At 38.2% G+C, this 15,778-nt stretch overlaps 1 protein-coding gene across 6 annotated transcripts in view; it reads right to left on the bottom strand.

Moving 5' to 3' along the window:
* The window catches only part of LAMA2 (laminin subunit alpha 2), a 370,092-nt gene that overhangs the window by 271,137 nt on the left and 83,177 nt on the right, over positions 1 to 15,778 (bottom strand). For all 6 annotated transcript variants that reach the window (XM_062632338.1, XM_062632337.1, XM_062632336.1 and 3 more), the window contains exons 2-3: positions 11,016 to 11,186; positions 4,143 to 4,255 (exon numbers count right to left, since the gene is read on the bottom strand). In XM_062632338.1, coding sequence (XP_062488322.1) covers positions 4,143 to 4,255; positions 11,016 to 11,186 — 284 coding nt within the window. The remainder of the gene's footprint in view (positions 1 to 4,142; positions 4,256 to 11,015; positions 11,187 to 15,778) is intronic.

Here is a 15,778-nt window from a genome sequence, read left to right on the forward strand (position 1 = left end):
GTAGATTTGTCATTTGTTATTTCTATCTTACAAAAAGAAGTTAAACATTTTTATACTTAAAGCAAAAATTTATCAACACAAACATAGCAATTACTGAATTTCTTATAAACCAAAAGTAAAGAATGGTATTTCTTTTAAGTGAAGTCTCAAAGATATCTGGTGACCTTCATCATCCATAGTGCCTACTATGCATGACACTACCTGGAACAGAAATTTTGTCTTTCACTGCCTACTTTAATAGAGTCTACAATGCTGTGTCTACAAAATACCTAAATAAGCAAACAGAAACTACTAATATTCCTCAAAATCCAAACAACTCTTATTTCTTACTGAGCAGCCTAAAAGCCATGCAAATTGCAACAGACCATTTATAACATTTTGGGGAACAAAACTGGTTTTCTGTTCATGTAAGTGGGGGGTAAATATAGCATGTATTTCTAACCACAAGGGTTGGTCAGATCATAGAGTGTGCCAAGCAGCCTCAGTGACACAAAGTTTTATGCCACCTGTCCTGGGTTCAGCAGTAGCAGTCATTTTTCTCCTTCTTAGTAGCTGGTGCAGTGCTGTGTTTTTTGACTTTCGGCCTGGGAACAGTGCTGATAACACCAATGTTTTTCGTTATTGCTCAAATGTTTAGTCTGACCAAGGACATTCTGAGTCTCACGCTCTGCCAGGGAGGAGGGGAAGCCGTGAGGAAGCAGAGACAGGACGCCTGACCCAAGCTAGCCAAAGAGGTATTCCATACCACAGCACGTCATGCCCAGGATGTAACTGGGAGTTACCCGAAAGGGCTAGTTCTGGTCAGGTCGGGCTGGGTGGGGGCGAGTTATCAGTCGGCGGTTGGTGAGGTTGTATTCTCTTCCCTTGTTATTTCCTTTATCATTATTATTATTGGTGGTAGCAGTAGTGATTTGTGTTATACCTTAGTTACTAAACTGTTCTTATCTCAGCCCATGGCAGTTACATTCTCTCGATTCTCCCCACCGCTCTGGGAGCGGGGGAAGGAAAGGGGGGGGAGTGAGAGAGACTGTGTGTTTTAAGGCTGAGCTTAAACCATGACACCACCTCTCTGACATCCACAGAAACCTTGACAGTGCTCCTATTCCAGCAAATACAACTTAATAAGCTTAAGAGAAGGTATCAGCATTAGTACTGCAAAAGAACCACCAAGCTTTCTTTGAATAAGCAAGAAAACATGGGAAAGAAACAGGCTTATACTTGAGCATCGTCTCATTTTAAAGAGTAACAACCAAAACCCCAAAACCCACACAACACAGTGCAGTATTCTCAGACCACTGTCGACTTAAAGAAACACTTTTAAATAAATTAGAACAACCTATACTTTTTCTTCAATATAGTCACTCACCCTGTAGCTGCTAGCTTTTAGTATATTAGAAAATCCTAAACTTTCATAAGTGCATAAATTTGATTATTTTTTTATGACAATCTAGATACTGATACATTAGAAGTTGTAAAGCCCTAGATTTTGCAGACCTGACCTAAACAACTACACAGGTAAAATCACTAGGTTGATGAAAATCATGGATGGTTATTTAGTTCTAATGCCTGAGAGCTGTTCACTTATTAACAGATCATAGCCAACAAAACACACAATCCCATGCTGTAAAGGCAAACCAGTTAATTACTCTGAAAGTTTAAAAAAACATTTAAACCTCTCTCCTCACTAAAAAACTTTCTAATGCACGGGACTTAGCATGAAGTTCCTTATTAGCTCTGCTGATTGAAAGAAATGCATGATGAGTACTTTTGCATACATAAGGCCAAAGACACAGAGGTAGGATTGTTTCTGCCAGTAACAATGAGGGTTCCAAAGCCAGAATACTACCAGTTCTTCCAGGATTCAAAGGCTCCTCCAGAAATAAAGACTACTGTGTTCCAAGTACTTCACAGTCACATAATCAAGAGACTTACAAGATTTTTTACCATCAGATCATTTGTATGACATATTTTTTATAAGAAATAAAGTACAAGCCTCTTTAGTTGAGAATTAGCTATTGTCCGCTTTAAGTACAGCTAAATGAGAAAGTAGGGAGATAAGGTCAGGCAGGTTCAAAGTGAATTTAATAAACCAATAATAATAAACTGAAACAGGAAACTCATCTCAATGAAGAGATCACAGAGAAAGAGGGAGCTGGGAAGGGTAATATCTAACCCGTGAGCCAGAGAAAGAATCTTCCCTTTTTTCTTAACACCTGGAAAACAGATTATGATACTGTTCCCCACAGCATTCACCTGAAGAAACTGGCTGTTCATGTCTTCGATGGGTATACTCTTCACTGGGTAAAAACTGGCCAGATGGATGGGCCAAAAGAGTAGTGGTGAATGAAGCTAAACCCAGCTGGCAGGCAGTCACAAGTGGTGTTTTGCAGGGCTCAGTACTGGGGCCAGTTCTCTTTAATATTTTTATGAACAATCTGGATGACAGGATAGAGTGCACCCTCAGTAAGTTTGCAGACAACAGCAAGTTGGATGGGAGTGTTGATCTGGTTGAGGGTAGGAAGGGCCAAGGCCAATTGTATGGGATTCAACAAGTCAAAGTGCCATGGCCTGCACTTGGGTCACAACAACCCCATGCAACGCTACAGGCTTGTGGAAGAGTGACTGGAAAGCTGCCCAGTGGGAAAAGACCTGGGGGTGTTGGTCAACAACAGCTGAATATGAGCAAGCAGTGCATCCAATAGGCCAACAAGGCCAACAACATCCTGGCTTGTATCAGAAACAGTGTGGCCAGCAGGGCCAGGGCAGTAATCATCCCCCTGTACTTGCCACTGATGAGGCAGCACCTCGAGTCCTGTGTTCAGTTCTGGGCCCCTCACTACAAGACAGATATTGAGGTGCTGGAGCGGGTCCAGAGAAGGACAACAAAGCTGGTGAAAGGTCTGGAGTACAAAACTTATGAGAAATGGTTGAGGGACCTGGGGGGTTTAGTCTGGAGAAAAAAAAGGCTCGGAGGAGACCTTACTGCTCTCTACAACTACCTGAAAGGAGGTTGTAGCGAGGTGGGTGTCAGTCTCTTCTCCCAAGTAACAGGAAATAATCTCAAGCTGTGCCACGGGAGGTTTAAATTGGATATTAGAAAAGTTTCTTCACTGAAGGGGTTGTCAGGCACTGGAACAGGCTGCCCAGAGAAGTTGAGTCACCATTCCTGGAGGTATTTAAAAGACGTGTAGATGTGGTGCTTAAGGACATGAGTGAAGGATACACTTGGCAGTGTTAGGTTTACAGTTGGGCTTGATGATCTTAAAGATCCAAACTAAATAATTTTATCATTCTGTTTTCTGGTTTGATTCAAGTTGCAGACAAATATAAGCCAGCCTCAAATTGGAGAAGATTTTAAGGGAGATAGGGAAGAATTAACTTGTTACCTACTTAATTGAATACCAAAACAATGAAGTTAAATAGCATGATGAAGAAACTGTGTACCAGATCACTGTTCTGTATTTATCCCAGCATAATACTAATAAAATTATTTTCCATCTACCTTCAAATCCTCTTATTTACATACCTGGAATTTATGTAGCGTTTTCATAAGCATCAAATAACTGAATTCTGCATAGCTACATCTGTCAAGCAAGATTCCACTAACAAAAGGCAATTTATTTAAGGACTTTGATAGCCAAACTCTCTTCACTCAAGAAGGGTGCCTCAAAATAACCTATGATGTGCACGTGTATCCCTTACATAGATGAACTATTTTTAGTGTATTTAAGTATTTTTAGTATTTTTTGTGTATTTAAGTGTATAGTACTTTGTTACTGAAACAAGAAAGAGTATTCTGAACACAAACTTTTACTGATACTAATTTTTCCCTGAAGCTATCTTTCAACTGTTTTTAAAGAGCCAAACCAGGGGTTATCATGAAAAAAATACTGAAAATGTTATATTTAAAAGACTTTTAAACATGACTTCATAAAAATGTATATGAAAAAAAAATTTTTTATTTGGTACATTATATTACAATGACTGGGTCAGAATTATCTGTATAAACAACAGAATGTTATAGGAGAAGCTAAGTGTGTCTTCATAACGTAATAGAAACACAAAGCAAAGAGGAAAAGAATCCAGGTGATTTACTGTGCAAGTAAGAAAGCCTTTGCAGAAACAAACAAACAGAAGTCTACCTGTTGGAGGTCCAATGTAATGGTCACATAATGATATTCAATTCCATTCTGGATACTAGGGCTTTGCCACCAAGTGTTCTTGCCATCAATTGCATTTGTTATCGGATGTCGCTCTGTTAAAACAGCAGAAATGCGTTAATATATTTCAAAATTAAAAGAAGATTTAGATGTTTTTAGATCTAAAATCTAGAATACAATAGCAGAACTAATGAGGCAGCATTTTAAAATAAACCCCATGAAATTAATTTTTATTTTAATCTTGGGACACAATCATGCTTATTACTGAAATACTAATCTAATGTTAGTTGTTTAATTTTGGTTAAGATCACAAGAAGGTGATGTAGAGTATGTAATTGCAGTTGGAGGTTCTCCTGATTGTACAAAAAATGTAGGCATCTAAATCAAGTGAACACTTCCTGGAGCCTTAAGTTTCAAACACTGTAGTCATTAAATGTTGCAACAGAAATAACAAATCAGGAATCTGACATACGGTGTGCAAGGAAAGCAGAGATAAGGTAATACTGGTACTTGTATTTCTAAGACATTCCTAAGGACATCGAAATAATTCAGGAAATAATTCAGAAATCACTACAGAGGAAATGATTCAGAAATCATTATAAACTATATTTCTCAACTGGAAAATTGTCTGACTCACATACACGCATATAAAGGAGGTTGCATTGGTTAAAATCCATACCTAAGTCCAAGATCCACTTTTCAGGTCTACATTTACTTTGCTGCAGTGTCCCAAATTAATTCCAAATAATCAGGATAAGAACTTATTTAGATAATTGAATTCTTCCTAGATTTTAAGATCTCCTAAATTATTGAAATTTGCTTACACAGTAGTTAATGTTATTTAGACGAAGAAAATTGCACTCAACATTTCCAGGTTACTTTTCATGGTTAATTTGTGTTTCTCTCCTGTATAATATGAAGAATAACATAACCTCAATTTTAAAAGGTACAAAGATCTATATTTTGAAGTCCCTTGTTGCCTAGAGTAACTCTGTACATTATGAGGAAATAAACCAAAGGAAATTCAAATACTGTAGATTTCTTCTATGCAAGTTCTGTCTGCAAGAACATAACAAAATAGGAAAAATCCAATCCTTCTCCTTAAGGATGGCTTTCTAAACTGACAATGTTTCTTGATATAAAACCGGAATAACCTTCATTACTAGCTAGTCCTAGAACTGCAAACAGTTAATTTATGAACTGATTAACTTACTTGTTATTTTAATTGTTACTTAAATCCACCAGCCAGATTGACAGCCTTTGTGTCTCTGGGTTTTTTTGCTACATTAACCACCTGTTGAGGACAGGATTCCTAGCTCATTAAGGAAAGCCAGAATGTCTGAACATATTTAAAGATACAATTAAAGTGCTTTGTGGGACTGAGGGAAGGCATAAGCCCTCAAAAATGAAGATGCAAAAAAAATCATTTAAATATTGGATTATTCAGTGACATTAGTGGGCACCATCACTGCTAAAAGTGATGTTATTAGTAGCTTTATTTTTATAAAATATAAAGCAAAACACACCCATGTTTTAAATGTTATCAGTTCCCACAGCTCTGGTCATTTTCACAAACCTTGGCTCTAAATGAGTGCTAGCAAAAATCATCTGTAAATCAAACTCAGAGCTCCTCAGTGATTGTGACAGAAGCTGTCTAATTGGAAATTTTTATGTAAATCTCTTCAGGTGAAATTGATATAAAGGTAAATCATGACAAGGAGGGTTGGGAGATGAATAAACAAATAATTGTAATCACCATTATGAAAGCCTAATCATAATTAATTTGAAAAAACTAATTAATTGCTTGCATGTTCTGCCTATTTAAAAGGGAAGGGGAAAATAGCGCAATATTTGTGAAAAAGGACTGGATTGCAAATGCAGTTAAGGACCAATCTCCCTGATGGATGGCAACAGGGAAAACTTACAGAGTGAGTCCATCAAACTGTGCTCTTTAATTTGGGCTCACATGTGATTAACCAGGGAATTTGTGTTCATTTTCTACTACAGTAATTAAGGGGATGCACTCCAGACTTGCACATTCCAGGGGGATCATTTAAAGTCTGGTTATATTACATGGTTCTCCTATGAATGAGCCATCCCTGTTTAAATAAGGGACTTCCTTCTGCCAAATGAACATTTAAAAACCTTAAAATGAGATGTGGTTGGCAACAAAAGATCAGTCATTATGAAGCTGGGCAGATTCAAGTTTTTAAGAGGGTTGGACTGAGGGAAAACAGATATAAATCATTCAGATCAGTTTTATACAGATATATACAAACATATGTCTGTGTATATACACATACATTAGTGTACAGTATCTGATATCACAGGCAGGACATGGGAACAAAGCAATCCAGCTCTTGCTTAGGTTTGCAGCTTGAAATAAACAAATCTGATATAGAAAAAAATTGTATGTTGTGCATGCATCTCTAAATGCCCATCTATAAGAAACGGAAAAAAACTGTTGTAGAGTGTTTCTGCCAGTCAGAATCATCCCAAAAACTGAGCAAAAATCTTCTCTGAGTGGGACACACTACTACAGTATAACACATTTTAATGCTTACATTGCTACAAAGTTTCATCACCTTTTCTCAGAAGATGGCATTTACTACAATTAAAGACAAAGTTGAAACTTGGAAAACTATCTTGGGGAAAAAAAAAATAGGTTGAAATTGTGTTCAGGCAAATGAAGTAGTCTATACTGATGCAATTATAATTAGCTTCACAAATACAACATTGGGAGGAAATGGATAGGTAACCGTTTATGAGGAAAGCATCTGGGGATTATAAAAGACTACTAGCTGTATACCTCTCAGTAGTGTCGTATCACTAAAAATGGGAAGTACTTAAGAAAACCATGCAAACAGGAATATACTCTGTTCATTCTGTTCATCCATACCTGGATCTCTATGCAGTCCTGGTAAGAGCCCAGGTGAATTTTAATAAAGATGAAAACGCCTAGACAGAATTCAGAAAACTGCAATTTGCAGAGTTAAGAGTTCCAGAAAATGCAGCCTATTAGAGTAATGAACAGGCTTGCAGCCCAGAAAGGCAGCTGTATCCAGAACTGCTTCAAAAGGAACATTTCCAGCAGGTCGAGGGAGGTGATTCTCCCCCTCTACTCCACTCTCGTGAGACCCCATCTGCAGCATTGAGCTCAGCTCTGGAGTCATCACCATAGGAAAGTCATGGATGTGTTGGAACAAGTTCATAGGAGGGCCACAAAGGTGATCAGAGGGCTGGAGCACCTCTCCTGTAAAGACAAGCTGAAGGAGTTGGGCTTGTTCAGCCTGGAGAAGAGAAAGGCTCAGGGCAGACCTGTCCTGGTTTCAGCTGTAACAGTTATTCTTTCTCCTTCCTAGTAGCTAGTGCAGTGCTGTGTTTAGTCTGAGAACAGCGCTGATAACACACCGATATTTTAGTTGCTGCTAAGTAGCACTTACTCTGATCAAGGACTTTTCAGTCTCATGCTCTGCCAGCAAGGAGGGCCACAAGAAGCTGGGAGGGAGTAGAGACAGGACACATGACCCAAACTAGCCAAGGTGGTATTACACACACAAAGTATATAAACTGGGGGGAGTTATCCGGAAGGCCCAGGTCACCGCTCAGGTCGGGTTGGGTATCAGTTGGTGGGTTGTGAGCAATTTTATTGTGCACCACCTGTGTTTATTGGGATTTTTCCTTTCCCCTTCTAGTTTTATATTCTCTCCCCTTGTTATTTACCTTATCATTATTATTATTGGTGGTACTAGTAGTAATTTTGTATGGTACCTTAGTTATTGGACTGCTCTTATCTCAACCTGTGGGACTTACATTCTTTCGATTCTCCTCCCCATCCCCCTGAATGGGGAAAAGTGGGCAGGGAAGAAGGTAGGGGGCGAGCGAATGGCTGCGTGGTTCTGAGTTATCGGCTGGTCTTAAACCACAACAGGATCTTAGAGCAGCTTCCAGCTTCCAGGACCTAAACGGAACCTACAAGAAAGCTGAGAGGGACTTTTTACAAGGACATGAGGTAATGGCTTTAAACTGAAAGAGCGTAAATTTAGGTTAGACATTACGAAGAAATTCTTTACTATGTGGGTGGTGAGGCACTGCCACAGGTTGCCCAGAGAAGCTGTGGCTGCCGCATCCCATCCCTTTGGAGCAACTAGTGGAAGGTGTTCATGAAAAGGCCAGGTTGGTCCTTTACAACCAAACCATTCAGTGATTCTATGAAAAAAGATAGTAGTAGTTTAGTGTAGAAACTAGACAGAGTAATACCATCAATCCTCAATTAAGTAGAACACTTTTCTAAAGAAAATGGGAATAATCTATTCATTGCATTGACTGAAGTTAGGAAAAAGGTTACATGAATTTTTGCAAGGAAGATGTAGATTAGATATTAGGAAAAGACTTTCTAATAAGTAAAATAACACTAGGAAGAGTGGCCCTGGAATTTAGTCTAGAATTGGCAGATAGATTTAGATTTTTTTCCTCCTTGTTTTCACCACATGCTTAAATGTGCTTTATCAAGAGGTTTAAATATATCTGAGGTAGGTTTTAGAGGGAAAGAACTGGGAAAAAAAGAAAAATTGTCTCCATGCTTCTGTGGCTCTGCTTTTTCCAACATTTTATCTATTCCATTAAAAGCCGTCTTAAGTCTCTACATCCTCTACCATCTGCCAATATACTCACAAAAATATAACAATGTTAATGCTGTTCAGGTCTTTCACTGCAAGGTCACATGAAATTAAACTTATAATACTTGACTAAGGAATTTTCTCAATTCTAGTCTTCCCAGCTATAATAGCTAGAAGCTATTTATCATCTCTGAAGCAGATGATAAAACATTTATACTTGAAAACTGTTTTTGCTACTGGGTAGTATGGGAAAATCACTGTTGGGAGGGAAATTTAGGGAAAACTGGGGCCTAAAGGTTGTAGAAACCTTTTTAGGGTACAATACAGTTGCCACTTTCACATGGTATACTCCACCATGGCTCCTCGGGCAACACAACTGGCTACCCTAGAAGAGCAATGGAGGGTGGAGCAGAATGGAGACACCACGGCCAGGCTCTGTTGTACTCCCTGCAGGATTGGGAACTTGATGGTAACATACAGCTGATAAGCCGCATAGCAGCTGCCAAATGGAAAACATAAGAGAATATGTCTATTGCTGAGCAAACAGCTGTGGAGAAACCACTTTCCTTCGCTGATCCATGCTATTATAATCTCACTATAATACTAATTATAAACTCCATCCCAAAGTTACCTGCCTCCAAGGTACAACTACCCCTCACCGAGCATGCGCTATCAGCTGTATCTTTAGATGAGAAGCGAGAGAATTTTACACCAATCAATAAAAAAATGTATGACTAACAGTCACTCAAGCTCCACCTGAGTAAAGAAAAGTATAAAAGTGAATGAGAGGAGGTGAGAAACAGGAAAGACTCCATTGTAACTTCTGCAGTCAAGCTGAACCTGTCTTCTCCCCCACAGGGACACCTATTGGGTAAGAACTTTATCTCATGCACACTAAATAATTAATGCTAGCTATTATATAGTGATTATAGTTTGGTTGTATATCACTTCAAGCATGTTTTTGCAGACAGTCCCTATCACCAGCAGCCATGAACCTTAGTTTGTCACAATTTTATATTAATAGAGACTGTTATTCCATAAACTGTTAGTGCTAGTCCTTCGTGGGCACTAGCAGTTTCTGGCAGCAGGTAACATGTTCAAACAAACTGGGAAGACCCTGTGAAGGGGGGTCTTTTGATGAACGATTCCCTGACCAAGTCAGTCGAATTGCACTCTGATCCAACAGGACTGTTCAGTGAAGGGTCCCTATAACAGGATGCTGACAGACTGGTCAGACACAAGGGTCTCGCCTTTCCTGGGTCACTGATGGGCAGACCAAATAGTAGGGGTCAAGAAAATCTCCCCCTCTTTCATGTGACATAAAATTGGCATAGTTGGCAGGATTGCCATGGATAACTTGCTGCAAAAAAATAAATGTGCCACTTCCCAGGCTGGGAAGGAATGGGCTCAACAGTTCTGGAAAGACGAAGAGAAAGTGGTTGAATGTATTAAGCAGTGTCAGGGTAAGCAGAAAGTTAAAGGGGGAAAAGGTAAAGGTCATTTGTGCAGTGTTAGGAGCCTGTTTAACTTGTGCACAGAAAGAAGCTACAGATGCCTCTGCTTCCAAACAGATTCTGGTGAAGAATATGCTGCTTTGCAATCAGAGAATGAGGTGTTAAAGTCATCATTAGACCTTGAGAAGGAGGCAGGCGGGAAACTTGTGACTTTGAGTAATACCTGTCTTAAAGACAAGTAGTCTTTAAGAAAGCAGTATTAGGAAAGATCAATTTTAATTTGAAAACCTAAGCAATTAAACTAAGCAGTGCTCCGTTATCTTCTGTTCTTTTTGCTGGCTTAGTGAAACTGAATTAACATCAAATGAAAAATATTCCAGAACACAATAAAACAAAACTGGAGCTGGCCCTAAACTGGAATTTCAGATGTTGCTTAGACTTGGCAAAATGTTCAAATTCCACATGTAGGTATGCAGGTAAAAATCATCTGGATTTTATTCATGGCTAGTACATATCAAGTGAACTCAACAACAGCTGTAGATACTTAATTTTCCTAAGTCTGAATTTAGGTGCTCCACTTTGAATTAGAAAGTTCAGTTTGAGGGGCATACATAACAAATACAGATTTTAAACTACCAATGGAAGCAATGGATAACCTAGTTTAAAGAGACAGTAATTTCATAGTAATCAGGCTCATGACCTACAGGGTTTTTTTTGCTGAGTATGAACAACCTTTGAAACAAAACCTTTTTAAAGGAACAAAATTTAAATGGCACACTTACGATGTGGAACCCTGCTCCTTTGATCACAAATCCGGCACTGAGGGTGCCTTGCAGGCTGTCCAGGTACATGTTCAACAAGTTTGCAGTACATTTCACGGCCCTTTTCTCCGCAGGTAGCATTGGTTGTGATGAGAGCATTAGTAGCCAGATTCAGCACTGCAGGAAACAATCCTACAAACAAAATAAAATGAAATCACAAACAAGGCAAAAGCAAGGTGAACTTAGCAAGGCAATAACACCTGTTATGTCATTAAAGCAAAAAGCTTAATTTTCAATAACTATGGAAGTAATGAAGCACAGAAAAGCACCAACAACTTTGGTTTTGAATCCAGAATTCAGACATCAGAATAAAGCTGTTATGGTTTCCTCAACATTCCCTTCTAAAATTCAGTTTGGTACATTCTGGTTACATCTTGAACAAAAGCAGGGTGTCAAAGGACAAGTTAAAGGATGGAAAAACACAAAGCATCATAAAATACCTTTTTTCATAAGAAATCCTTGTGTTTCTACCCAACTGGGCAATGAAACATTGCATGTCCTGGGTTCAGCAGTAGCAGTCATTTCTCTCCTTCTCAGTAGCTGGTGCAGTGCTGTGTTTTTGACTTTCAGCCTGAGAACAGCGCTGATAACACCAATGTTTTTAGTTGCTGATCAGTAATGTTTACTCTGACCAAGGACTTTCTCAGTCTCATGCTCTGCCAAGGAGTAGGGGAAGCCAGAAGGAAGCAGAGACAGGACACCTGACCCAAACTAACCAAAGGGGTATTCTATACCACAGCACGTCATGCCCACTATATAAACTGGGGGCAGTTACCCAGAAGGGCTAGATCACTGCTCCGGTCAGGCTGGGTATTGGTCGGCGGGTGGTGAGCGATTGTATTCTCTTCCCTTGTTATTTCCCTTATCATTATTATTATTGGTGGTATCAGTAGTGGTTTGTGTTATACCTTGGTTACTGGACTGTTCTTATCTCAACCCGTGGGAGTTACATTCTTTTGATTCTCCTCCCCAGCCCTCTGGGAGCAGCAGGAGGAAAAAAGGCCAGGAGTGAGCAAGCGGCTGTGTGGTTCTGAGTTAACGGCTGGGCTTAAACTACGACAGCAAAATACCTTTGAAAAGTCTTAATTACTCTTCTTTTCCGCTTACATCTCTATGGGAAAGCTTTTCCTTCACAGAGTGCATCACTTGTATCACATTACTATTCTGCTTAGGATCTCATGGTCACCCTTGCCATCAGAGGAACTGAGTAATTCATGCAGCAACATGAACAACATCTGCTATGTGTAGTATCCCTGTTCTCAAAAGAGGATAATATATATAATATTTTTTATGGTGTTACTGTAATTTTTTTCAAATGCACATGCTGAGTGATGCATTATAATTCTCATTCAGCATGGCACTTAAGCACGTCTGAGCGCACTGCTGAACCGAGTTCTATGTAGCAGTAAGATATAAAGATTATAAACCCTATGAAGAACAATCATTAAGGTGGGTTACTCTCCTTCCTACTAAATACTGATCAAAACCTTTGAGATGTGACAAAATTGATCCATGGAAACAAACTGATGTGATGCGTCTGAATGTATACATTAACCCCTCATGTTAAATCAATCCATTTTCTGTCTTCAAAAGTGTAGTTTGACATGGCTGCAGGTTAAACTAAAACAACAACATAAAAATCTGAGGTATGTTTTGGAGTCATCTCAAATTTATTTGATGACAATTTCCACTGGCCCACTCTTCTGCAATTCATTCAGCTTCTAATACTCTTGTACTATTAGAACTTTAAAATAAGGCTAAATCAAAACTGAAAATTTGAAATTATTGTATACCGATAAAGCTTCCCTTTATAATGACATTCTTTTTCATCCTCCATAGATGGACAGCTCTATTCAACTAACTTCCTTCAGTCCTTTAACTCCAGTCTTCTGCTTGTCTCTGCAATTAACCTGTATATCATTTAATTGCCAAGCTTAGCGTCATGGTACAGCTGTCCTCTGATGTGAGTTAGTGACTCTCACGCTCACTTTAAAACCATGTTAAACACACTGCCTGAGCAAGGGAACCAATTAATTACTCTCCTGTCCAATTTGTACTGTCAATAGTTGAGATTTTATTGATCATGTTGCTTGCTTCTTCTGTGTAGATTATAGCTCATTTTCATCATATTTTAAAATGTATACAGTTGTTCTTGTATTTTTATTCAGTGCATTCAGTGATATTTGCTGTCTTCTGCAGTGGGTGCCCGTGGTAAAATTCTGTGTAAGCATTAGCAGAATAGATGAACTAATAGCTGTGGAACTTCTTCCTATGTTGATTTACAGCCTCATTATTCTCTTTTTAGACTGTACAAAGTTAATAGTGTAAAAGCCAGTAATCATTTAGTCTTAACAGAGAGTCTGGCATTTGGTTTGGCATTAAGTATTTAATTCCCTCAAAAGTGAACCTCATAAAAAGGACAGAATTATCCTATATGTAAGGAACTGCAATACATGGCATCAGGAAAAAAAGTCCTTCAAAAGACAGTGGAACAGATTAAAAGAGCAGCAAAAAAGCCTACAGATTTACACAGCTACAAACTTATTACATGTTAAATGTCAATGTACAAATTATACCATTGTTCTAAGTTTTAACTTAAATTTTAAATATAAGAGACATAAGTAAATTAAAAGTACCTAAGGAACTCATCAATTAGAACATAATTTCACCTTCAGATAACCTCTAATACAGCTTAAGGCAAAAACTATGAAAACAGCCTTGCCCATAATCAGTACAAACACAGGCACCAAAAGAAGTGTTGAGTGTTTCACAGAAGAGACCAGAACCTCAGAGAGAAGTACATCACACTGCATTCCTCACAGGCTCATGGGATTGGTCTGACAGGCAGAGATCAAAAGATGCACAAAGTGCTCCTGCACTGCATTCTGTACTTCATGGTTGGTATTGAATTCCCAAGCCCTGGAATTTTCAGAAGTTAAAAATAATAATTGCTACATATTTGAACTTTTTCTTTAATGTTTATTATTAATGTTCTTTATATGTTCATTAATATGTTCTTTAATATTCATTATTAATGAATAATGTTTGTCTGCAAAGAGGAGGGAGTGGGGCTCAAAAGTCCTTATGGGTCACTTCCTATTTGAGATACCCTATGGTTCTATGATACTGGCTTTTACAGACCAAAATAAGGCTCTGCTTTTAAATAATATTTGATGTGCAAGCCCATTGTAATGGAGGAAGCAATACTATTCATGTTGCTTCCAAGTAATTAATATATACAATACTTTCATAGGTACGAGATTCTAGCAATACAGAAGATGACACCACTGTCTCAAACCCTTTAGTTAGGCCTTTTGAATATGAAATAAAAATGTGAATATTCATGATGCTAGCATACTCTGTTTACCCTATTCACATCTATACAATTATAAATCCCCAGGAAAAGCGCAAGAACGCTCAAGAACTACAGTTCATTTTTTAGAGAATTTTGCCTTATTTTTCATTATGATAATCATACAGATTTTAAAACTGGTGTACCAGTTTTGTGCCTCTTAAAATTAAATTTCTCACTAAATGATAAAGTTTATTTGGTTATTAATCATACCTTGAATTCTACAGGCCTTCTCCTATCAAATACTTCCAAAAGCATGTTCTGCTATAATTAGAGAAAATTCTTCTTTCTTTATTGTCAAATACCTTTAGTAATCATTTGCTCCAGCACAACAACTAGGTAAAATACCCCTGAGTCAGAAACACATCATCTCTGTTCAAATGCAAGCAGATAAATTTTACTGCCTTCAACTGCCAGCTGTATCAATCTTTTCCCTCCTTTGTGTCACTAGCAAAAATCAGATCAGCTTTTGTTTCTACCTGTAAAAAAAAAACAAAAAAATCTAGTAATTGCATGGAGGAAACAGGTAGAAAAGACTGACTTGTTATTAGGTGGTTGTTTTAGCAGCCTGGGTTCAATTTCTGGTTTCAACAGACTTTGTTGCATGAAGAGAAAAACATAGCCTCAGATTCTCATCTTTGAAAAGGGCATGGTCATCTTGCTGCTTTCCAATTTGTTTTTTAAGCATGGAACGTATTCTGCGGAGCTTTTAGAGCATGGAAGCCTGATAAAGATGTTGTTCAGTGTTGACAGGTGATTAAACTATGAAGGAAAGTAACACAGAAACTACCCAAATTCTTTAAAGCAGTTTACCATATAGGGGTAACCAAGCAAGCTGCTCAAGTCACTACAGAATTAGTGATGATAAGTGTAGTACATATTGTCAACAGAAACAGTCTTAAAAAAACCCTGGTAAAATGAAAAGCAGCGTATCAGCAGGAATAGCTGACTTTTGCATACAAACTCTCATGTACTCAAGTTTTACACTGTACTAATCAACTAGGGTGTGCTAACTACTTTATTAGGTTTCTAAACAGTTCCTGGATCAAAGCAGGTCTGAATATCTACCTTGAAGACAAAAATAGTGGATACTTGGAATCAGTGTTTTTTTATGAAGGCCTCACAAGTCATCCCTTATCAATTCTAAAGTTCTTTATAGATGGTGGCAAGCATATACGTGCAATTCACTGAGTTCAACATATTTATATTAAGAGATTTTGACAAGATTCTGCAAAGGCCATTAAAGAAACTCAGCTATTATGCCACATGAGGGAATGAACCTCTCATGAAATAACAATAAAAAAAAGGAAAAAAGGAAAACAGAGAGTAATACTGAAAAATCACTGCAATCTTTGCTGAATCCTGTTTTGTT

This window comes from Pezoporus occidentalis, unplaced genomic scaffold (genome assembly GCF_034315485.1).
Source record: "Pezoporus occidentalis ecotype Australia unplaced genomic scaffold, CSIRO_AGI_Poc_V1 ctg39, whole genome shotgun sequence".
NCBI lineage: Eukaryota > Metazoa > Chordata > Aves > Psittaciformes > Psittacidae > Pezoporus > Pezoporus occidentalis.